This window comes from Drosophila subpulchrella, unplaced genomic scaffold (assembly GCF_014743375.2).
Source record: "Drosophila subpulchrella strain 33 F10 #4 breed RU33 unplaced genomic scaffold, RU_Dsub_v1.1 Primary Assembly Seq354, whole genome shotgun sequence".
NCBI classification, from domain to species: domain Eukaryota; kingdom Metazoa; phylum Arthropoda; class Insecta; order Diptera; family Drosophilidae; genus Drosophila; species Drosophila subpulchrella.
In genome coordinates this window covers 8,412,781-8,435,494 of record NW_023665577.1, presented here as the reverse complement: position 1 = coordinate 8,435,494, position 22,714 = coordinate 8,412,781, and the positions used below count along the sequence as shown (strand labels likewise).

The 22,714-nt window shown below is 40.2% G+C and overlaps 5 protein-coding genes across 9 annotated transcripts; 3 read left to right on the top strand and 2 right to left on the bottom strand.

Annotated features, from left to right (window-relative positions):
- Positions 1-9,620: 9,620 nt before the first annotated feature.
- On the bottom strand, positions 9,621-12,992 carry LOC119560593 (serine/arginine repetitive matrix protein 2). The gene is made up of 6 exons (XM_037874118.1): positions 12,719-12,992; positions 11,560-11,884; positions 11,176-11,294; positions 10,539-11,096; positions 10,174-10,481; positions 9,621-10,038 (listed from the first exon to the last, which is right to left on the bottom strand). The coding sequence occupies exons 2-6, from the start codon at positions 11,767-11,769 to the stop codon at positions 9,938-9,940; spliced, it is 1,296 nt and encodes a 431-aa protein (XP_037730046.1). The 5' UTR covers positions 11,770-11,884; positions 12,719-12,992; the 3' UTR covers positions 9,621-9,937.
- Positions 12,993-14,164: 1,172 nt separating this feature from the next.
- LOC119560603 (mediator of RNA polymerase II transcription subunit 31) lies at positions 14,165-15,748 on the top strand. Of its 3 annotated transcripts, XM_037874132.1 has the most exons (4): positions 14,165-14,231; positions 14,509-14,653; positions 14,792-14,881; positions 15,206-15,748. In XM_037874132.1, exons 2-4 carry the CDS (start codon positions 14,626-14,628, stop codon positions 15,700-15,702), a joined length of 615 nt encoding a protein of 204 aa, XP_037730060.1. In that variant the 5' UTR covers positions 14,165-14,231; positions 14,509-14,625; the 3' UTR covers positions 15,703-15,748. The 3 variants fall into 3 exon arrangements, with proteins under 3 accessions (XP_037730060.1, XP_037730062.1, XP_037730059.1); XM_037874134.1 differs by lacking the exon at positions 14,509-14,653 and having other exon boundaries at positions 14,170-14,231; XM_037874131.1 differs by lacking the exon at positions 14,165-14,231 and having other exon boundaries at positions 14,238-14,653.
- On the bottom strand, positions 15,745-18,058 carry LOC119560602. 2 transcript variants are annotated; one of them, XR_005221033.1, is made up of 3 exons: positions 17,611-18,058; positions 17,096-17,484; positions 15,745-17,031 (listed from the first exon to the last, which is right to left on the bottom strand). XR_005221033.1 is itself a non-coding variant. In XM_037874130.1 (2 exons), exons 1-2 carry the CDS (start codon positions 18,011-18,013, stop codon positions 17,177-17,179), a joined length of 711 nt encoding a protein of 236 aa, XP_037730058.1. In that variant the 5' UTR covers positions 18,014-18,058; the 3' UTR covers positions 17,088-17,176. The 2 variants fall into 2 exon arrangements, 1 of the variants encoding a protein (XP_037730058.1); XM_037874130.1 differs by lacking the exon at positions 15,745-17,031 and having other exon boundaries at positions 17,088-17,484.
- LOC119560601 (structure-specific endonuclease subunit SLX1 homolog) lies at positions 15,773-17,094 on the top strand. Its single transcript, XM_037874129.1, has 2 exons — positions 15,773-15,875; positions 16,013-17,094. Exons 1-2 carry the CDS (start codon positions 15,830-15,832, stop codon positions 16,882-16,884), a joined length of 918 nt encoding a protein of 305 aa, XP_037730057.1. The 5' UTR covers positions 15,773-15,829; the 3' UTR covers positions 16,885-17,094.
- Positions 18,059-18,889: 831 nt separating the features above from the next.
- On the top strand, positions 18,890-22,235 carry LOC119559765 (pickpocket protein 28). 2 transcript variants are annotated; one of them, XM_037872841.1, is made up of 4 exons: positions 18,890-19,000; positions 19,784-19,886; positions 19,984-20,558; positions 21,324-22,235. In XM_037872841.1, exons 3-4 carry the CDS (start codon positions 20,031-20,033, stop codon positions 22,068-22,070), a joined length of 1,275 nt encoding a protein of 424 aa, XP_037728769.1. In that variant the 5' UTR covers positions 18,890-19,000; positions 19,784-19,886; positions 19,984-20,030; the 3' UTR covers positions 22,071-22,235. The 2 variants fall into 2 exon arrangements, with proteins under 2 accessions (XP_037728769.1, XP_037728767.1); XM_037872839.1 differs by having other exon boundaries at positions 18,911-19,307.
- Positions 22,236-22,714: the final 479 nt, after the last annotated feature.

Genomic DNA, 22,714 nt, shown 5'->3' with positions numbered 1-22,714 from the left:
TGTAGATATTTGCAACCAACAAGGAAATTCAGGAAGTTGTATGTCGCCAGCGGGTTTAAGTGGAATTATCTTACAAAAAGGATGAAGTCGGACATTGCCATTGTTCCCAGGACTTCAATCACGCAAATAATAACTGTATCCTGGACCGTAACTGTGTGAGAGAACTGCCAAAAAAAACTTTCAGAATCTAGATTGTCTTTTCTTACGTAATTCTTATGGCTGGCCGATTCCTTCCGATAACCGTCGGAAGGTTCGCCGCCCCTGTTGCCCTGTAGGAATTTTTAAACAAGCCGTCAACAACCGTTGGCGGGAGTTCGCAAAAACTACTATCGGGACTTTCTTTGATAGCTCTTGCGTTTATACCCTCTTCCCATAGAGTCCATCTGTTCGAAACGGTTGGGATTTTCGACAAATGTTAAACTCCGATTCCCACTGAGCACATCCACCATCTACCATCCGATAACAGCTGATCTGGCTAATCGAACCAAGCCTGTTTCTTCTGCGCCTTCCACTTTCCATTGTTCCCTGTCATCATCGTTCAAGTTTTTGTATTGAATGTTTCTATTTCCACTGCCAAGAAGAAGAGCTCAGACATCGCCCTAAAAAGAATCCGTCAAATTTGGATGGGGAACTAACTGGGAAATTTTCGGAACGGCAAAACCTTATGTACCATCCGTTTAACGGATGGTAGATGGTGGATGGATCTCTGTGGAAAGACGCTATTAGTCAACTTGTATCTCCATGTGAACTCGCGATCATCTAGATCTCTCGCTTACTCCTATGGCTTGGCAGATATTACCGTATAGATTTTCCGTACAGCTTTTATTTAATTTACAGAAAAGTAAATATTTTTTCCGGAATTCGATGGTTGGCTCTCTGCTTAACAAGTATATCTTATATATATATATATCTTAATGGTAGGTATATGTGGGGAACTCAGGTTCCTCACACAACTTACAAAAGTTCCTATATAAATTTTGTAAATTCAACTAAATGAATACACCCAGAAAAATAAATGACCTGAAATGACCAAAAATGGCCTAGAATTTAGGTAGAATTTGGCTAAGCCTTGAGCTAAGACCATGTATGGCCTAAAATTTAGGATTCCATGACCTAACATTTTAGGTCACTATTGGCCTAAAATGTATGCAATTTTGGACTAGATTTTATGGTCTTGGCTCAGGGGAATAAGTGGTGCGTCCCGTCAGTTTTTGTTTTCGGGGTTCAAAGTTCGAGTCCTGCCCAAAAAACACACTTTATTTTATTTTTCATTTCTAATAAGAAAATGTTATATATTGTTCAATACAATAATTAAATTTTTAATATGATTTTAGAAAACTTTTGACTTACTCTGGCCACTTTTTGTGGCATTAATTAATAACATAAAAACTAAGCAATATTTTTGGGTTCTGTTTTTAGAATTTGGTTAATAATAAAAAAAGGAATATATTTTAACAAAAGTGGACGTGGTCACGCCTGAAGAAAAAATTGTTATTTGATTAGTATCGAGGAGAACATTTTTTATACCCTTGCAGAGGGTATATTGATATCAGTCAGAAGTTTGCAACGCAGTGAAGGAGACGTTTCCGACCCCATAAAGTATATATATTCTTGATCATAGGAATAATCGGAAAAAAAAAATTTTTTTTGTATTTTTAAATTTAATAATTATAACTGCAAGGGTATACAAACTTCGGCATGCCGAAGTTAACTTCCTTTCTTGTTTTATTGTGACTTTGTCACAATAATGTTTGAATACCTCTATTCCTATACATAAATACCATTTAGCTATTATCCGTTTTAGGCATTAATGAAAGCATAGCCTTTGGCCACACTGATCGTTCTTCTCCTCCTTTTCTTGTGACATCTTCTTGAGCTGAGTTGCGGTGCTGGTGTTGCGGTATAATAAAACACAAAACATAAAACAAAACATTATTTCTTCTGCGTAAATTTTGGGTACATAAAACAACAACAAATAACATCATTGATTAAAAAATGTGAGTAATCCTACCGTTTTTTTTACTAGAAATCGCGTTTTGTTTATTTTGACGAACATTTTCCTGAGCAAATTCACAAAGTGTTCAGAAGAGCAAAACAAATCTGTAATAGACTATAGATGTTTAGAATTTTGATTTGATTTGTATATTTATTTTGCGCACCTATTGATCGTGGTCCTCGTCTTCCATCTGGTTACCCCATGAGCTTCCAAGAAGATTATTTTCCACGTCTTTATCTTCCAAGTCGCCTGTACTTTTGAGTTCGCAAGATAGTAACTGTATAACCTCGCTTCGAAGGTTCAGCTTTTCTTGTAATCACCTGTTTAGGTTAACACTGGAAATAATGGGATCTGACGTATCTATTGCTCTTTGGAACACGTCTGTAAAATTTGATTTACGGCAGCATTTTCTGGCATGGTGCAGGCGATCACACTTATAAATCTTGTTCCGCGACTCGGCACCTTCTTCTCCAAAGTAACCAACTGGAAGGACTGTGTTCTGAATGATATCAGCTGAGTGTACAAGGATCTTGTGTACCGTCGCTGTCATCGCTAACCAAGAATACTCATCCACAACAATTTCCGCAGTTTTGTGGCAGAAACATTGAAATTTGGCAACGTCTATTGGCAACTGGCTTGACAGACATATTGAAATAGTCCTCAGGTTTTTAATGAGCCAGAGATCTATTCCAGTAATTTCTGAAAATGTTTCAGGTTCACTGAAGGCACGGCGAGCTGTGTTGCCATCATTTGTGCTGCCAAAGCCCCTCAACTTTTTGTTGATCGACCTTAAGCGACAACAGCTTCCAAAGCAAATCCTGTATCAATGATATCCTTCTCGCAAGTTCTCTTTTGTCATAATCATTTGAAGTCCTCCATTTTCGAATTTGGCATTTGTATTCTGCATGCAACACAAATTCGAAAAGTCGAATCCAGCATTGCAATGGACTTAATGAAGAATTTTCATGATTGAGAGAAACTTTTCACATTTAAAATTTTTATTGTTAAAAAATTCCATAGGGGTTGCCCCAAAAATCGGACACGCTTGAGAGGAATTAGTTCCCGTCAATGTGTTTAGGACTTTTCCATCGATAACCGTAAAGTATAGACGGAACTTAATGTTTTCCGTCACTTAAAATAATTTAACACGATTGCAATTTATCTATCTGGCTCTTTAAATATTCGTTTTCATTAAGGATTGACTCTTTAGTTTCCTTCATAAACGTTAATTTTAATGGGCGACAAAAGCTAATAGACTGGGGTGTATTATTGTTCCACAATATGTTACTAGAGGCATCAATAAGTCTCAGTGGCGTTACTGTAGTAGCGAAAATATTCGAGTCAGCAGTGAAGAGTTGCTCTGATGAGTATCCTTGCTTGTAGTTTAACTGCCTAGAGCTGCCATCAAACCAGTAGCTCAAAATTAAATCTGCTGCTATAAAATCCGTGCCTTGCTCTTTCATTATGCTCAGAAATACCTCTTCTTGCAAGGATGCAATGCGAGCTGCTGTGTGGTCGAGTAGGTTTTTTAGAGGTACCTCAGCCTTTGTCTCAGAGGGCCGGCAATTTTTCTTCCGATCAGCTACATCCTTGTACAGCGGATATACTTATGTTGATTTTCGTTTGCTTCCTGATTGCGACATATTGCTGTTTTGTTAGGCCGTGGTCTAAAAGAAGAGCTAGAGCCTCGTTAGCAGAAACCTTTGTTGGCTTTGTAATAGGATGAGTTAAAACCTGTGTGGATGCTGGTACGTGCTCTTAAATTGTATTAAAAATACTATTAAAGAATGCGATTTATATTAAACAGATGCGATACGGGACATTTTGGGAAAAGGATATACCGGACAACAATGACGAGTTCTTCAAAGAGAGCTTTCGTATGGAGAAGAGGACCTTTTCGTTTTTGGTGGACCGACTAGGTGTTTTGCGGAAGAACTGGCGAAATGCCATTCCTCTGGAAAAGCGGATCGCTATAGCCTTGGGATCATCAGCGGTTTGTTGGGAATGGTCTTGACAGCCACTACAAGAATAATAATGCAGTCATTTTAGCCTGTTGCATTTTGCACAACATTTTAAATGAGCACAACAGCGCTATAAATGAAACTTGGCAACAGGCTGCAAGTGACCTACGCGAACAACCAAATCGGACTAATATGTCTGCAGATTTTAGCCAGCCTGCAGAAAAAATAAGGGCAGCTATTTCCCAATATTGTCTAAATGGTAACAAATAAAGTTAATTAATTATAAATCTGTTTGTTTTTTATTAATTATTATTTTGGTCTATTTATTCTAAATTTTTTAAAATTCGTTGTTTTTCTCAACAGCTTCAACAAATCCGATTGGAATTTAGCTTGGCTGTCTGCCATTCTTGACAATATTTCTGTCTGCGCTCGCTGCTCCTCCAGAATTTCTCGAGCTATCTCCACAAGCTCCGACTTGTAGTCCACCTTTGCGCGCTTAGCAGGGGTCGCAGTGCTGCCTGAGCGTTGACTGCCGCTGCAGATAGAAGCTTCCCTGTCATCTGGGTCTACATCCAAGAGCTCCCCAAAGTATTCCCTAGTATCTGCAATAAATACATTTTATTAGAACATCTTAAACCAAAGATATAAGTGTGGGGACATACTCTTGCCTTCCATTTTCAAAAGTATCCCGTCATCATTGTTTACGTTTTCGTAATGAATGTTTCACTTTCCACTTTCAAGAAGAAGAGTTTAGGGTTTTCACCCAAAATTATCGCCTAACTATCGCATAAAATAGTCCGTCAAATTTGGATGGGGAACTAACTGGGAAATTTTCGGAACGGCAAAACCTTATGGACCATCCGTTCAACGGATGCAGCGGTGAGGTTAGGATCTAAAAAGTTAAATTTTTAGAGAGAGTGCGCAATAGTGCACTTTAATACTAACTGAGTTCAATAAGAATTGCTTACTTTACAACATAAAACAAGTTTTAAAGGTGGAAAGAGATGGATTCACTTTGTAGCTCTATTCAAAGACTAAAAAAACTAAAGGTTTTAAGTTTTCTTAAGGTTAGAACTTTCTTAAGGTTATAGGGACACCACAATCAATATTTACAATTCACGTTCACAAACACTTATAACAAACCACTCTGAATGCACTGCATTATAAAAACTGCACTTAAATTGATCAATTGTACACTTTTTTCCACTTCTAAATTTTAAGAAAACAATGCGATTTATTAGCGCTGCCACCTCGTTGAAATTAAAACAGGTTTTCACAGCTGATTACTTAACAGTGATGCAGACTGTTAAACTTTACTAATGCATTGCATTGCATTGTGATAAACAAAACCAATTTTTAACGACTTTTAAAAATCAATTGGTATAAATTCACACGCATAGGCAAGCAAATCGTTAATCGTCGGTTTTGCAGCCGAAATATATTAATTGCAAGCGAATTGCGTGTGTGAAGCTGTTCAATTATTTTGTTCTGTAAAATGGGAAGAGAATTAAATAAAAAAGTGCACCAATTCTTTAAATTTAATTTGGAAGAGAACAAGTTAATTTGAAGTGTTTGTGGTATTAAATTGTCCGGCAATCATTCAACAAACCTTAGACGGCACTTAACAACAAAACATATGGACATTTTCAATGAGTGAAACAATTCTGGACATTCACAATTAACCCAATGTGAAGAAAAACGAAGAATATCGTATCAATCGAGCGAAGAAGCAATTGTTTCTTCTTTGATTAAAATAGTAACCACGGACGGAAAACCATTTGTATATCTAGACAGTGAAGGGCTCAAAGAAATAATGGATCCAATATATAATGCACTTGTCATGAACCCTGTAACGTCTCGAAATATTATGAAATTTGTGTCAGTCAAAGAGCAGTTTGTCAAAGAAAACATAAGGGCTCTTGTGAAGGGAAAGCTGGTGTCCTTGAAAATCAATGTTGCCACCAGAATGGATAAAGACGTTCTAGGAATAAATTTGTAAATGGTCCACGCAAGCCTGGTTAAAACCGAGATTATTGTAAAGACTTTTGGCATGATTGAACTCGGGGGATCTCACACTGGAATAAACATGAAGAACACAATTCTAGAAATCTTAGATGATTATGGAATATCACTAGATCAAATCTAAAGGTAAAAATATAACTACATAAAATTTTAGGAAAATATGTGATTTTTTTAAGAATTTTCATATTCATGCACACAGCGTTAGGTCTGATAATGGGCGAAACATGATAAAGCCCGACCAAGTGTTAAATGGTGCCACAGAGGAATCCCTTTTTGAAGAAGACACAGAAAGTGAGAATCTTCTGAATTAACTGGATACTATTAAAATTGCTAATATACACCTTGTGAGACGTGCAGCACACACTCTGCAACTGTGCGTATTCGATGTGAACAAGGCAAAGGAGATCACCGATAAAATAAGTTCCTGTCGCACATTATTTATATTATTAATATTTATAAAAATTTTTTTGGATATATATATACATACTATTTATAAAATCAATGCAGACGTATCTTAATTGAGAACCAAAGAAACATACCATCGCTCAACGTTGCTACAAGGTGGAATTCAACCTATTTAATGCTAAAAAGATTATTGGACTTAAAGGATTTCCTGGCTACAAGTCTTATATTTGTGTAAATCCCGATTGGGATTGGATCGAGACGTACATTGACGCTTTCAGTGATACATACCAGGCAACCCTAAAGCTACAAGACAACAATTTAGTTTATAGAGAGTTCTTCGTAGTATGGATGGATCAAAAATTGAAATGCGAGAATAGCCACAGTTTGATTAAAAAACAAGGAAGAATGCTATAGTCGAGTACCTCGACTATCAGATACCCGTTACTCAGCTAAAGCGACCAAAGGGAAATGGAGATATGCAAGCAGCAAAGCGAGATTGAAATGCGCCACCTACCGGCGGTAAGCAGATTTAAGCGTTATGGGCGTTAGAGTGTGCGTGGGACTTTTTTTTTGGTCAATCGATAGGTATTAACGAGACCAATACATTCCAGTTAAAATTTGTGATCTAGCATGAAAATTGTGGGCGCCACAGGTTTGGGCGGTTTGTGGGCGTTAGAGTGGGCGTGGCATATTCGCATAACAAACTTGCGCTGCGTACAAGGCTACGGAATCTCGATCTAAATACCCCATTTCTCTATCTTTGATAGATTCCGAGATATCCACGTTCATATTTACGATTTTTTAAAGTTTGTGGGCGTTAAAGTGGGCGTGGCACTCTGCTGAAACAAACTTGCGCTGCGTAAGAAGCTCAGGAATCTGCACGCCAAATCTCAATAGCTTAGCTCTAATAGTTTCCGAGATCTCAGCTTTCATCCGGACAGACGGACATGGCTAGATCGACTCGGCTAGTGATCCTGATCAAGAATATATATACTTTATGGGGTCTGCCTGTTACATACTTTCTGACGAATCTAGTATACCCTTTTACTCTACGAATAACGGGTATACAAACTATCGGCACAGATAAAAATAAGAGAAAGTAAATTGTTAGAAAATGAAGGATTGTTGGCAGCGATTTACATGGATCCCCGGGTAAATTGTATGTTGACGAACTACCAGAAATCGTTAGCAAGGGCTAATTTAAAAAAAAAATAGCTTTTCGTTTATTTGAGTTGAAACAAGTAAGCCTGTATGTCGCAGAATGTTTGAAATTTGGGTCCTGTTTTGTTTATGTTGTAATTTTAAGAAACTATGTTAATAATTAAGATTGTCTTCGTCAAAAACTAATACTTGTACTGAACTAAAATCCAAAAAACATTTCATACTTATTATAGCTTTATTATTTAAGGCACAAACACCAAATGTTCCGGCGCTCGAAACTCCTGTGCGTGAAGAGATGTTTGACTCCTCATTCTCGTCAACTCTTTTAACCGCATCCTCATCTGAAGAGAAGTCCCTGTTCTCGGCATTTTTGGAAGATTTTCAGGCAGTGTCATACAGCAAAAAAGATTTAAAATGTTGTATTAAACAAATTATATTATTTCTTTTTCACAACAACGAAAGTAAATGTGAAGACCGTTTGCGTTGAGTTTTTCGGTCAATCGGTCTTTTGTTGACTGTCATTGTGCGAGCGTTTCTCGTTCCGCTCTTTACGCACTGCTCATTAAAGAGCGACATACAAAGAGCTCAACGGAAAGCGCTCAACAGAAAACAGAGTCTCTTGCTCAGAGCGAGAGCGAGACAGTAGGAAATTTTTCGGTTTTGCTCGCAACGAGAGCACGAGAAGAAAAACGGCCAACAGTTATTTGCTAGCTCTGATTAGTATCAAAGGTAAACATTAAACATTTTTTTTTAAATACCCATCCTTTAGGGCACATATGGCCTAAGATGTGCAATTTTGTAATAATACGGCTCAGTTCATTTTTCTTAAAATAGTACCTTAAATAATTGATTAAATAATAATGAGCAATACAATTATTATTTGGTAAGGTCCCAACATCAATCTATAACAGACATATTAAGTTTCAAAGGTTTTTAGCTGTCAAACATTTTAAGATAAAATGAAATAATTTTAAGGCCGACGTTGACCTAAAATATTAGGCTATTTGTGACCTAAAAAGTAGTCCATAACCTAAAAATAAGCTCTTAGCCCATTTAAAATTTTTTAGGCCATGCGTGATCTAAAATATGTTTCATTATTTTTCTGGGTGTACACTTTCTAAAACGTTTTCATTCTGCCCGCTTCAGCAAAATATTTAGGCATTTTTTAATAATTTTTAATATTTAAGTAATTTGACGAAACAAAAGTTAAATGTACTCATAGTTTAAACTTACTTCTTGTAAACTTCGGCATCAATGGAAAGGTAATTTAAATGGTAAAATACTTATCTTAACCCATTCAGTACTTATTGAAAAGGACGAATTTGTGTAAAAAATCTACTTTTTAAACTTTTTTCCTCGTCTTGTAAACTTAAATTTTTTGATGCAAAAAGTTTCTTCAAACCCAAATAATAGTAACTGCAAAAAAATTTTCCAAAAATTATTTTGCTTATATTTTTTATGATTTTTTGATGGTGACAATATCGGAAAAAATTGGTAAAAGAAAAATATGGCTCAAATGCATGTTTCTAAACATTTTCGAAAAATCATACAAAATGTACAGGGTATTCCCTAAACTGTTGAATTGTTGAATTTTGGTCAGCTGTTCCATACAAAGTTAACTTTCAGAAATTTCAGCAATTCAAAAGCCTCGAGGCTGTTGAAAATTTTGTTAAATTGCTGTAAACCAGAGTTGTCGCTATTCTCGACTAAAAGTAAGAGGGTAACTCTGGTCACTTGCAAACATGGAGGAATTGCAATCGTATAAAATATGCAAATAAAGGATGCTGCCTGTTAGCAGTTCTAATAGTTTAGTTATTTGGCTTATTCTCGGCATTTTCCTTAATTTTAAACATAATTTTTGGTAAACACAGCCTGGGAATTTGACAATCTGACAAACAGCTGACATATTAAAATTGAAAATTCAATAGGGAACTTTTAGGTTCGTTCCCTTAATTACTGAAATTTTCTGTTGAATTTTCAACAATTCAGCAAGTCCTCTTAAAATCGAAAAATTACCCCCACAAATTGATAAGATCCACCCTTGCCCGAAACATACCACTAACTGATTAACCACGTTTTTTAAAGTTAGGCAATGATTAATTTGTATTTCGGGAAATGAGATTAACATTATATCATTGATTAAACTACAAATTTATCGGGCAAACTTACTTATAGTTTTAGAGCTTGCCATATGTACACGATAACATCAAAGTTAAAACGCGCTTTATGAGCGCTTTTAAAATGTTATGTTTTAATGCTTAAGTATAACTATGAACTAGGCGGTAACTTAGAGCGATGAGAGAAACGTAATCTGTCTGTAGCCGGTGGTAGCTTTGTTTTATTCTCCGCATTCCATTCTTTTCAATGCCTTTATTTTGGTCCAAAATTGGGTTTACTTCAGCAAGTAGTCCATCTCAGACTTTGTAGTAGACATGTACTGGTCGAGCTCCATATCCAGATCCTCGCGTTTTACCTCGGTGCGCTGTGGCTTACCTAATATGGAGAAAAATAAACATTGTAATCAAAAATTGAACAGGAATGGAGAGTGGAAGAAAGGCCAATTTTGTTTCAAGTGCCGATGCCCTGATCCAGTACGGTTGGTTTCCTAGCCACTTGTCACGCTTTTACCTGTAGGCTTACGACTACGACTGCGTCCCCGGCGAGCCTGTTGCTGCGGGGCTTGTTTGCCACCGTTTGCCGCCTTGCTCTTGCCGTTTTTGTTGGCTTTACCATTTCTGTTGTTTTTGCTGATGTTGTTTCCCTTCGCAGCGCCCGCACTGCGTCCGCGTCGCTGGCGAATATTAGTCCGGCCCTGATCGTTAGCGGTGGCAGCGGCAGCAGCGACGGCGTTGACGCGATTGCGTGACCGTGAGCGACGAGTGGGGCCAGAATTGTTAACAGCCACACCACCACCAGCAGCGTTCCTTACAGCAGATCTAAATTAAAAAGTAGTGGTGAGCCTTAGTCATGACAAAATTATTAAGCTTAAATACCTTCCGCGTGGACGTCCCTGGCGTCCAGCGAGTGAGGCGGAAACTCCCTTCTTTTGAGAAATCTGGGCGTTACGACGCTTATCCACTCTTCCACCGACCACGCCTCGTAGTTGGCTCGATGCCCGACGCTGTCGTGGGTTCTTGGCCGTGTTGTTGCCCTGGATGTTTCCCTGGCCGGAACGCACGCCAAGGCGATGCTTGACCGAAAGGCGCTGTTTGACCGGAACACGCCCTTGGGCGGAGCGATCGCGATTGCGGCTCTGGGGACGCCCTACGCTGCGACCACGGCTCTGAGAGCGACCTCTGTCTGTGCGCTGTGGTTGTGGGAGACGCGAACGGGATCGCGAGCGAGAACGTCCTCGTGGGGCTTGCTGCTGCTTCTGTCTCTGGCGCCGCTCAACGCGCTCGGCGGCACCTCCCACTGAAGGGCGGCGCTGTCCCAGCCGCTGACGCAGGCCACCGACACCTCCACCGTTGGAGGCGGAGAAACGGCGAGTGCTGCTGCCGCTGCGGCGATTGCGGGCTGCGTTACCGCTAGCTACTAGATCGGCACGCATCCTGGGCGATTAACGAAGAAGTACAGATATGTTGCAGTGGATTGGGAATATTGACGCGCGATTATAGACGAGATGCTTACGTTGCTACCCGGGTCACGTTGTTGGACCGTATGGGCTTTCCGTTGGGCGCCAGGCGCAGCGACTTGACGCCGCCGACGCGGGCTCCGCGTCCGCTCACGCCGGTGGTCCGTAAGCTTCTCTGTAAGGAGGCATAAGGTTGTGTGGAAGTTTTGGTTTCAGTACGCTGCTGCACAGTGTTGGAGTTCAAGGGAGATAGATATAGAAAGTCTAAGAGGCTGGAGGGTGTTCGGTGACCGCGCAGAAGGCGCACATTGCTCGACAGCAGGGTCCGACTCTATATCCTCCGGATAATCCAAGCCACTGCTGCCAGACATCGACATGTACAACGGATCAGGTCGGTTTCCGCTGTCTGAATGCAATTTTCGATTTTGGGGGACACGTACGCGCTTCAGTTTAAGGGCCGTCTGGACGGTGTGGCGCCGCTTGAACTCCTGCAGCAGGCGGGAGTTGGCCGCCGAGACTCCAGGATTACCAGCTCCGCTGTCCACGATCCGCCGGCTCCTGCTTCTCGAGCGGCTGCGACCGCGTCCCTGCGGCGGCTGCTTCGACTGGATCTGCGTGAAGCGCTCATTTAGGGAGATTCCAGTGTTCATGTTTCCTCTTGTTTTGCTTCTTTACGTCGATCCTTTAAATCTGTGTGCTTTCACTACTTTCTGCTTGACACTTGGATAGTTCCGAGGTGTTCCTGCGCTAAAAACCGGTTTGCAACTGTAATGACAAAGGAAAATGCAATGAGTTTTGTAGGCAAGCAGGTACGACGGGGTGTAAGGGTGACCCAAGGACAGGTAGCGACAGCTGACGTCCATAAACGCTAAGCTCACGCAACCGTTTCCAAATCCATCAATAAATCTGCAGCTGCTCGCAGGAAAATGCAGGCAGTTATGGAAACTCGAAACCACCCCTAAATAGTAATTTATTTTTAAACCTATCACAAAACTATGTTAATTATGTTTATATATTTCCATGTCAACGACATTTGTAACATTTATAAATTAATAATTAGTAATACTTATTATGCCTTGCATAGTTTTCATTACCATAAATAAAACAAAAAATAAATAATATAAACTTCGAATCATAATTTGATTTCGGGACCACTAACTATTAAGTTATTGAGGTACACCAACATTTGTTTTAAGCTTAGTTAGGCACTAGGGCCGAGATGGTTGAAGTCTGTAGCATGGAAAATAAACCCCGTTGTAACATACACGCATTGAAGAATTTTCCGACAAATAGCCTGGCATCATAAATGAATTATAAAATTTGGCATAGCATAGCCTATCTTTGGTTCTATTATTACGACGGCAGCTGTTATATACATGCATAGGCAACTGTCATATACATACATATGCATGTACATATATAGGCGGAATTTCAGAGTTGCATTCGACCAGACCTCACTGTAATCTAATTATAGTCCACACAATGAATTAAAATTTCTTTTGGGGCCATGAATCACCAGTCAAAACGGTGCCATATTCTTATCTATATCTATATGCACTTCAATTACATAAAGGAAGTTAGATCCGAGTTTCTACTTACATTTCTAACGCCTTTTGCGTTGCAGCTTCGCTTATTCTCCTTGGTCCAAAAAGAGGCAAGGTTGTATGTATATTTGTATGTATCTATTTTCCAGGTTCTTTTTCTTTTCCTAACCAGTAAATGGCTTTCAGCACAATTGCTCTGTTAGTTTGTTGTTTCCTTAGAGAGTTATTTTTCCAGTGGTTTGGCTTCGACGAGATATGTTTTTCAGAAGAAATATCGCATGACAAAGAAATCGGGCCTGGAGTGATTTTGACAAAAACGTTTGTCGTATATGAAAAATACCGAATTGAATGTTGAATATGAATATAGGTATTTCTTAAACTCGATTTCCACTATTTCGTAGTTTTGGTATTTTTGATAAATATCTTGATAGGTAATAGCCTTTGCACACTCTGTGCATTGGGTTTTGCCATTTTAAGAGGATTCTTGTGAACATAAAGAAATGCTGAAGCCAAAACAGCTAATCAAATTGATTTTACCTGGAAATAAAATTCATTTCAACGCTAGCATTTGGAATGTTTTGAGCGGCCACTGATTTCTTGGTTGCTATTAGCAAATGGGTCAGGGGCGACAGTTCCATTCAGTGAAAATTGAATAACACCTATTGAGAATTTTCGACAAACAACTTTTTAAGTATTTATAACACCTTCCCCGCATAATATTCTTTGCCTATATCCATTTGTTAAACACCAATTTCGGTAGATGAATACGTCGTCAAATTTATTCTTTATTTGTATAGGACAAAAAATGTTCAGCTCTTCGTTGTCCAGTCCTGACAGCATTTTAGTTTAATAAAGGCCTTATCCCTGATAGCTATCTGCCCAAAAAAAATAAAGACGAGATGACGTTGTCGTAGCTTTTAAGATGGGGACTCAGTTTGACACGAATATTAAAATGATTATTCATTTAGTCGGATAGCCGAGCCGAAATAGTTCGTTTGGCCGTGACAAACACATGGCTTTTAGAAATACCGCTTATACATATATGCTTTATGGCTACGTCAGATTCTATGGTGATGAATTACCGAAGGTAGACAAAGAAGTCTACCTATCGTTATTTTTTGTTCAACTTTGATTTAACGCAGCGAAAAACCCATTTTGCATTAAGTGGGTATTGGCTCACATTAAGGCTTAAGCATTTAGTGGAGTCAACATATTCTCAAAAAAATATCTCGCAATTCGCAGTAGTAGTATATTAATGCAAAATGGTCGCTGACCGGCTAGCTGGCAGCTCTGCCCCAGAAGTAGGGTTTTCAGTTTTCGGTATTTTTGTGTTTGAACGTAAGCAAACGTTAGCAACCGTAAGTATTAGTAAAAAAGCGAGATAAAAGATTTCTGCTCTTGGTCTCCGAAAAGAGAGAGCGTGAGAGAGAGGGCCGCCGCCGGGAAAGAGACGGCGTGCCAAACATCGATTACCGATACTTTGAAAACATCGATGTTAACATCTATGTTTCTCCACCTCTAAAGTAGGGTTGTCGTCGGGCCATCAGCAATCCAAATGAACTCCTACGGTTTGTAGACAGAAATAAAACCTGAATAAAACTGCTTTTCCACAAGAAATCACCAACACAAAAGAAGCGACAGACCACCGCCCGCGTCCAGAAACCTGGTTGGCTATTTTCCGAGCCCTGAGTTTTGTTTTGACACAGAGTTTTGTTATTTGCCCCTGCCTCAGTCATTGGCCGCGTCCCATACATATTGTTGTTGCATTAGCAGTGCATCTTATTATTATTATTTGTGTGTTATTGTTTATCGTGACTTTTCGTTTCCAATTCGATGGTGCACCAGAACACACAGCTCAGCCACATCCACATAGCACACTGAAAGAAAACCAAGAAACCCAACCCGAAACTGAATAGACGCAAGTACCGAACCAACGAGACCCTTTCCAAAGACAAGCCCAAAATGGCCAAAATGTACGGAAAGGGTAAGAGTAAGTACACGCCAATCCACACGCACTTTTGCATTGCAACCTAACACTTACTGACACCGCTTGGCATGCCAAATCCTCAGAGAACTAGGTAGTGTGCTCATTCCTCCGGGGCTAATGCTCTCCATGTCTATTCCGTAGCTGCGATCGAGTCGGAGGAGCAGCAGAAGCGACGCTGGCAGATCGAGCTGGAGTTCGTGCAGTGCCTGTCCAACCCCAACTATCTCAACTGTACGTATCACCTCAAGGAACCCTCACTCAACTCGAATCCCAGCAAATCATATCACCGCAGTATCCCCTCAACCTCCGAATCACCTCCAGACTTCACGTGTAAAACCATTTTGTTAGTTTTAATAACTATTACGGTCGATTTCCCGTCCGCGTGTTAAACTATAAGTAGGTCTTAAACACGAACAATGTACGCAAATTTTGCATGCGATCGAAAAATCAGACCCGATCTTTGTAGAAGATTCTTGAGTTGACTTTAAACCTGCTTCCCCTCAGCACTGCCCTTACTCTCAAACAAGCATCTAACCAGTGAAATCCCCTTGCCAGTCCTTGCCCAGCGTGGATTTTTCAAGGACCAGTCGTTCATCAACTACCTGAAGTATCTGCAGTACTGGAAGGAGCCGGATTATGCCAAATACCTCATGTACCCAATGTGCCTCTACTTCCTCGACTTGCTTCAATACGAGCACTTCCGCCGCGAGATCGTTAATTCACAGTGCTGCAAGTTCATAGACGACCAAGCCATTCTCCAGTGGCAACACTACACTCGCAAGCGGATCAAACTGATCGAGAACGTGACGGCCGCCCAGCAGCAACAACAGCAGCTGCAGCAGCAACAGCAGCAGGCAAACGGCGTGGAGGCTGCAACGGGAGGCGAAGCAGCGGCAGCTACGCCCAACGTGAACGGAGCAGCTGCAACAGCAGACTGCCAACAGACGGTCACTGCCCTGCCTGCCCAGGCTCAGGCGGGAAATCCCCAGCAGCAGCAGCAACAAATCAATGGCCTTGCAACAGGGGCCAACATCAAACTAGAGTTAAACTAGCGCTGGCAACTGAAAGTTTACCAATAAAATAGTTTAAGAACCTAAATTCATATACTTTTTATTCCAAATACTAAGTTACATTTGGTTCTTAGTACTTATAGCAGAAAGGAGAAGCTCTTTAGAGGCTATGATTTACTATAATTCTAATATTCCTCTATCTATTTTGGCAACAAGTAAGAACAATATTAGAGTTTGACTTAAAAAAACCACACCCTGTCGGTTCGGCTAAGCTGTCGCCTCCTATTGATTGGTTTTTCTCAGTTTCAGATTTAAAGATAACTCATTAATCCATTTATTCATAAATTCACAGCCACCCAGGAAGCAGTTAGTGAGCAGGAGGAAATCGTCGCCCGCAAAGGTCACTTCTACGGCGTCTATTTGCTTTGCAGTCAGAGTTTGGATTCTCGATATAGAGGAAAGTGCTATGTGGGCTTCACCGTGAACCCAAAACGCCGGATACGCCAGCATAATCTGGGGTGCGACTTTGGAGGCGCGAGAAAAACCAGCCGCAAGGGGCCCTGGCAAATGGTAATGATCGTTCACGGATTCCCGAATAATATTGTGGCACTACAGTTTGAGTGGGCTTGGCAACAGCCCTCGCTTTCTACTAGACTCAAAATGTACCCAGAGCTAAAACGGAAATTACCCAGGGAGAACTACTTTGACTACAACTTCAGGATCCTCAGTAAGATGCTGGGAGTCGGCCCTTGGCATCGATTGCCCCTCACCGTTCGCTGGCTAGAAACGGATTATGAGAGGGCCTTTGATGTGCCACTCCCTAGCCAAATGGAGATTGTAAGTGGTAAGGTTTCCATTAGTGTCTCACAACGTAAGAGAGCTGATGACGCTGAGGCTCCTCCACCTGTGGCTTGGGCTCCCGAGTGTCACCTATGTATACAGCGAATCGAGCAGCCGGAAAGATCCCGGCTTGGATGTACAAATCCGACCTGTCGGCTCACCTGCCACATGCTGTGCTTGGCCAATTATCTCCTAGGCGATGAGCCTGGTCACTATATCCCAGTTGGAGGAGAGTGCCCGCTTTGCGAGACCCGCCTCGGTTGGGCAGCCCTACTGCAGCGCAAACGTCTCCTGTCGGGCGTGCCCGAGGAACTGCAGGACCAGGATGACGATCTTAGCGATGAAATCGATGTGGACAGCGAGGTGGAATATGTGCCGGCTTGAGGGGCTACTGAAATACTTTAGTGATTTCCAAAATGTTGATCTACTTAAGTTTTCGTGAAAGACACTGCTTTTTAGATCTCTGTGAATTTTCACCGTTTTCAATCAGTAAACCGAAATGTGCCTGTTTTGGTCATCATTTCCGTATGTCTACAAAAATTCTAGAGTTATTACTAATTTAGGAGAAAAATAAATTTCTTTAGTGATGAAGTACTTATTAAACGTTGTAATGTACAAATATTATGTCGAACCTCAAGTTTATATGGTTGGCCGTTTCATATTTATATTGATTACGTCAAAGGTCCAGCTCGGAGACGTGTTCCTTGATAGCCCTTAAAGCGTTCTTGTAGTTTGTAAGTAGTTCGGCCATCATCCTTTGCTCCTTCAAGTAATGCTCCATAGACATTTGTACGTACTCCTGGCCCTTAAAAGTGAATACTGACACTTCGGAAGTATCAATAATACCAGGCTCCACACTAACAGGCTCAACACTAACAGGCGCTCCAGTGGAACTGGGATCCGTTCTAGCCGTTTTCTTCACAGAACGGCCAATGGTCGATGGCGATTCCTTCGCGCGCTTGGCGGGGAGTGCCTCGAGGTGAACTAAGAAATAAAGCATGGTTAAAAATAACAATTCACTTTATTAAAGACTTCTAAACCAATTTGATATAATTCACGCTAAAGTTTACTAGATCCTTTTCTAGTAAACTATGAACACATTGTACTTACGCTCTCTCTGAGGAGGGCTGGTCCTTGAGGTAGTGTCCACACTGTTGATGGTCACTTTATCATCGCTCAGGTTTATAAGGTAGCTCTCCTGGGAAGTTGAGGCCACCTGTTCAGGCTGATCCTCCGTATCGGGACCTCTTTCCCCGTACCGATACGGCACCGCCTCGCCCACAAGGAGCGTTCGGTTTTTGGAGGAGGATATGAACTTGGGGTCGAAGTGAATGGAGCACAGATAGAGCTGGGTTTGAGGGATCTTCGGGTGCACTTGTCCATTTTCGTGCCAGACTCGCGCCCTTTCAAGTTGTTTGGGAAAGGCGAACAGGGCTCTTCCCTTAGACTGAGTGTTGTCGTGCGTGGCATAATAATATTCGCAATCCTTGTACGCGCAAGACCTCGTACTCATTTTTAATAATATTATTATAATTCTGGCGTCGTTTTTAGTGATGGGCAAAAAGTGCCAAAACACTCCCTCGCGAAAGTATTACCGCAGATTTGATTCAGTATTTATCGCATTAAGGTAATACCAATTCTCTAGAATTGCTGAACCGATGAATTTGAATTTTAAAGCCTTTTTACAATCTACCGAGTTAGAAAATAACCAGAGTACTCCAAAATAGCACTGCGTTCACTCCTTAACTTGAGTCCAAGGATAGGTACGGTCCCGGTTATAAATTATTATATAACTGGTCTTTTAAAATCAAAAGTGTTTTTCACCTAGGGACGAGTTATTTCGTGTTGAACTGTGTCAAATTAAATTAATAAAATAAATAAGATGTCCAAAAATATGACCACCTCTATTCGATAGTTATAGCCTGTTCAGACGGAGGGTATTTCTGCAGCATCATCACCAAAATTAAATAAAACTTCCCTTCAAAAATAAATTCTTTTTAAAGCAAATCCGCTGTTAGTTTTCGGTACCGCTGTTTTAAGTTAGTGCTCCCTTTGCTTATATTAATTAATTTTTACACTTTGATACATTCACATAAAAGTGTGCTACATTTTTGATGTAAAGATATCAATTTTAAACGAATTAAATTTTATTTTTTTATTCTTGTCCCTTTTTTAAAAAAAAAAAAAGAAAAGTATATAAAATTATCCGAAATTGGTTTGTATCATAAAAAATGAAATACATTTTGTTTTTAGTTTGTAGTCTTAAGAAAGTATAATAAAGCAAGATCTTTCTAATTATACTAGGAGAGACATTCGAGATTTTTGTCCAAAAAATGAACTTCCGAGCCCAATGTGCATTTTTAAACTTCCATTGCGAAAAAGCAAAGTCAGGGAATCTGAGAAACCAAATACCAAACCAAGAAACAAGTAGCAAAGAAACGGGAAAAATGTGCTCTTCTTCTATATATGTAATAAGTTTTCGGCTCGGAAATCATTAATTGTAAGCTATGTTTGTGCGCGCCAAGAATGGAATAGATAGTATGACTATATCGGACTTCGATCTCGAGGGCAACGAGGGTGTCGACATGAAGTCCAAAAACAAAAAATTGGCGGGTTCCTTAGCCTGCGAAGGATTTATCGCCACTTATCATGAGTATTGCGAAAATACCTCCATCCACGGAGTCCAATATCTGGGCGAGCGGGAGCGACCCATGCGGGAGCGCATCTTCTGGCTGTTCGTATTCCTGATCTCAATATACGGGTGTTCAACGTTAATCCTCAGTGCCTACACCAAGTGGACCGAAACGGTGGGAACCTGTGGTTTAGTTCAACTGAAATTCAACTTCCTATAAAACAGTATTAAAAATCAGTAAATTTCCGTTCAGATATAGAAAGTTTATTATAATTCAATTTATTTTATTTTAACATAATTTAATAAAAAGTTCTTATCTATATACAATAAAGAAGGGTTTTAAACATACTTCAAGTAAACTATTTTTTAAAACATCACAATATCAATTAGCAAGATTTTTTTATAGATAGCTACTTTCTAAGAAATATTGTATACATTTAAAATATTTTTATTCTGTAAAACTCCTTTAAAGACATCAAACCTGTACTTTATATTTCTGAAATCTGGTCTTCATTTTTACACCGATTTGTAATTTTAGTCATCGTCTGATCAAAACTCCTATGCCAATTAACAAGTTTATTTAAAGGGAAATTAATAATAACAACAGCTTGACCTCAATTAAATATTAAAGAATATTATTTCACTTTATAGCCCGTGATCGTAAGCTTCGCGGAGAAATCGACCCCCGTGTGGAACATCCCATTTCCAGCGGTTACTGTTTGTTCGGAGACCAAACGGGTGTTAAAGCAGAAAGGTTTGTTGATCTAAGTTTTTTAATTTTTAGTAATTTGTATTCAAAAATCTGGCTTTTAAGCAAGAAATCCTTTAATAAAGTACATTTTTCAAAATAGGTAAGAAAACCTCCTATGCGGATCTTTACAGCCAGTTCACCGAGGAAATGCGAGCTTCGCGAGTGTTTAAGCCCCAAAATGTAAGTGCCCTCGAAATGGAGGAGTTCCGAACCCTGCTGCACGTCTGCAACACGCAGATCATTGAGGAGGACATGCCCTTAATAGGGGGCGATGAACTCGACTACTTTGATGTCTTGGAAAGGATGCTGCCCCAGTTTGACCGGTATTTCTTCTACTGCCGCTGGCTGAGTCGCTTTGGCGAGTGCGAAAAATTCTTTCGGAAAACTCTTACGGAGGAGGGCATCTGCTTTACCTTCAATGGACTACGGGCCACCGAGATATATCGGGAGGACACTTATCAGTACCAGCATTGCGGGGAAGCCTTAGAAATGGAAAACATAAGCTCGAGCCATGCTCCCTGGACGCTGGAAACGGGCTATGCGCACCTTAGCGATGTGGAAACATTTCCGGCGAGGGTTCTGAGTGCCGGAGCGCGATCCGGCATTTTCCTGGCGCTCCAAAGTTTTAAGCAGGAAGTAGACTACGCCTGCCGCGGACCTGTTCAGGGTTTCAAGGTAGGACATTGGGTTGTTTGCGATTCGAATTATAAATCTAAATATGAATTCCATTCTAAATCCATAAAAGTTCGGTGTTGACTATTTTTTATATCGACAAGTGTTATTGCAATCAACAATCCTAGCAAGGTAAAAAGTGGCGATCGCACCTGCAACATACAAAATTTTTTATACCAAAGTTTCTACCGGACTATGATTATACATACATTTAACTTAATAAAAACACAAGCTGCCGGAGCATTATTGCTTTAAAGTGACCCGATTTAGATAGTTTAATTAAATTTTGTCTCTGAACAAATCAATTTTTTTTTAATTTTACATCTATTAGTTGTAAGATGATGACGGCTTGGACAAAATGTTTGTTTTAATTAAATTAAAAAAAAAATATTTCCCACTGAAAAAGCATTTTCGGAAATAACAAATAAGTAATTCGTTGCGTATTTTTTGGAAAAATATAACAATGCTTATAAATTGTCCCTTTCTTCCCCACCGGTCCCAATAGCTCTTGTTTTTAAAATGTTATACTTCACATTATCACCGCCATTTCTCTTGAACCATTTAATGTTCTTAAAATCTTGGGATGCACAGAACTATTAACTGTAGAAATGATCCGGCTCTTTGATCTTGTTACCCAAAGAGTGGCCCCTGAAAAAACTATTGTTACTCAATTGATTGAGAATTAGTACCATCTTAAATATTTTAAGGGAGAATTTTTGTATTTTAAAATGTATAATAGTTTCATTTCATATTTTGTCCACCGAACAGGTGCTGCTCCATTCCCCCGATGATGTTCCGCAAGTGTCCAAGCAGTTCGTGCGGATTCCAATGGGCAAGGAGGTGCTGATAGCGGTGAAGCCTAGCATGATTACTATGTCCTCAGGTATCGCCGAGTACCATCCGATTCGGCGGCAGTGCTTCCTTAGCCACGAAAGATCGCTGCGCTTCTTCAAGGTTTACACGGAATCCAACTGCCAGCTGGAGTGCCTGGCCAATTTCACGCTGACCAAGTGTGGGTGTGTGAAGTTCTCGATGCCAAGGAACATGGATATGCCTGTGTGCGGCGAAGATAAGATCCACTGCTACGACAGGGCGGAAAGGCAACTGCTGGTCAGAGAGTTTAAGCGGGTTAGAGCTCTGAATGCCGCTCGAGAGGATTGGCGAGGCGTGGAGTCCGCCTGTAACTGCATGCCCGCTTGCACGTCGCTCGTCTACAACACGGAGATCTCACAGGCCAATTTCGATCTGGAGGAAATGCTCCAGGCCGAGGGAGACACGGAATTCCTGCAGGAGTATCCCGGCTCCCAGATGTCCCGCCTGTCCATATATTTTAAGCAAAGCCAGTTCATCACTTCTAAGCGCTCGGAGCTGTACGGCATGACTGAATTCCTTGCAAATTGTGGTGGTATCTTCGGCCTGTTTATGGGGTTCTCATTTTTAAGCATGGTGGAGATGATTTACCACTTCACCCTGCGGCTTTTCACCAATCTGAAGCGCATGGTCAAAGAACAGTAGAAGGTTCAGCTTCATAACTTATACCAGGTATTTTTATTAGCCAAATGCTTTGTTTTATTTACAAAAATATGTTATCTCTAGCGGCTTAAATATTTAAATCTTTATATTCGCTCTAATCTGTGAAATCAAATATATCCAAAATATAATTTATTTCAGTTTTGTAAATATACATGTGTCTGCTAAATTTTAGATTTCCACCAATTCAACAACCTGGAGGTCTTATAAAACAAAATTTTAAAATAAAAAGGGGTACCTGGTTACCAGAGGAGTTTTATTAGCTATTAAACGCAATATGATTTGCCACTATATTTGTAGTTTTTTTTAAAACCCTCTAACTCGCTAAAAAAAGTTTGTTTTACACAGGCCACTGATATAAACTTTCTATTTCAAGGGAAGTCCGCAAGAGATGTCCGATAAAACAACACATACTCATATTTAAATTTAGCTACTTTTCTAGCTGTTTGGATTGGAGCGCGAAGTTTCTGGCATCACTGGCTGGGACATTCGCTTGCGCGCCAAAAGCAATCGGTCGTTATCGATAGCAGCAACCAGTGTTGCCAGCGGCGCATCAGCGATATTCCAGCGTGCCTGGACCTCTGAAATTGCATAAAAGGTTGGATAAACCACGCGAAATCCGTAAAATA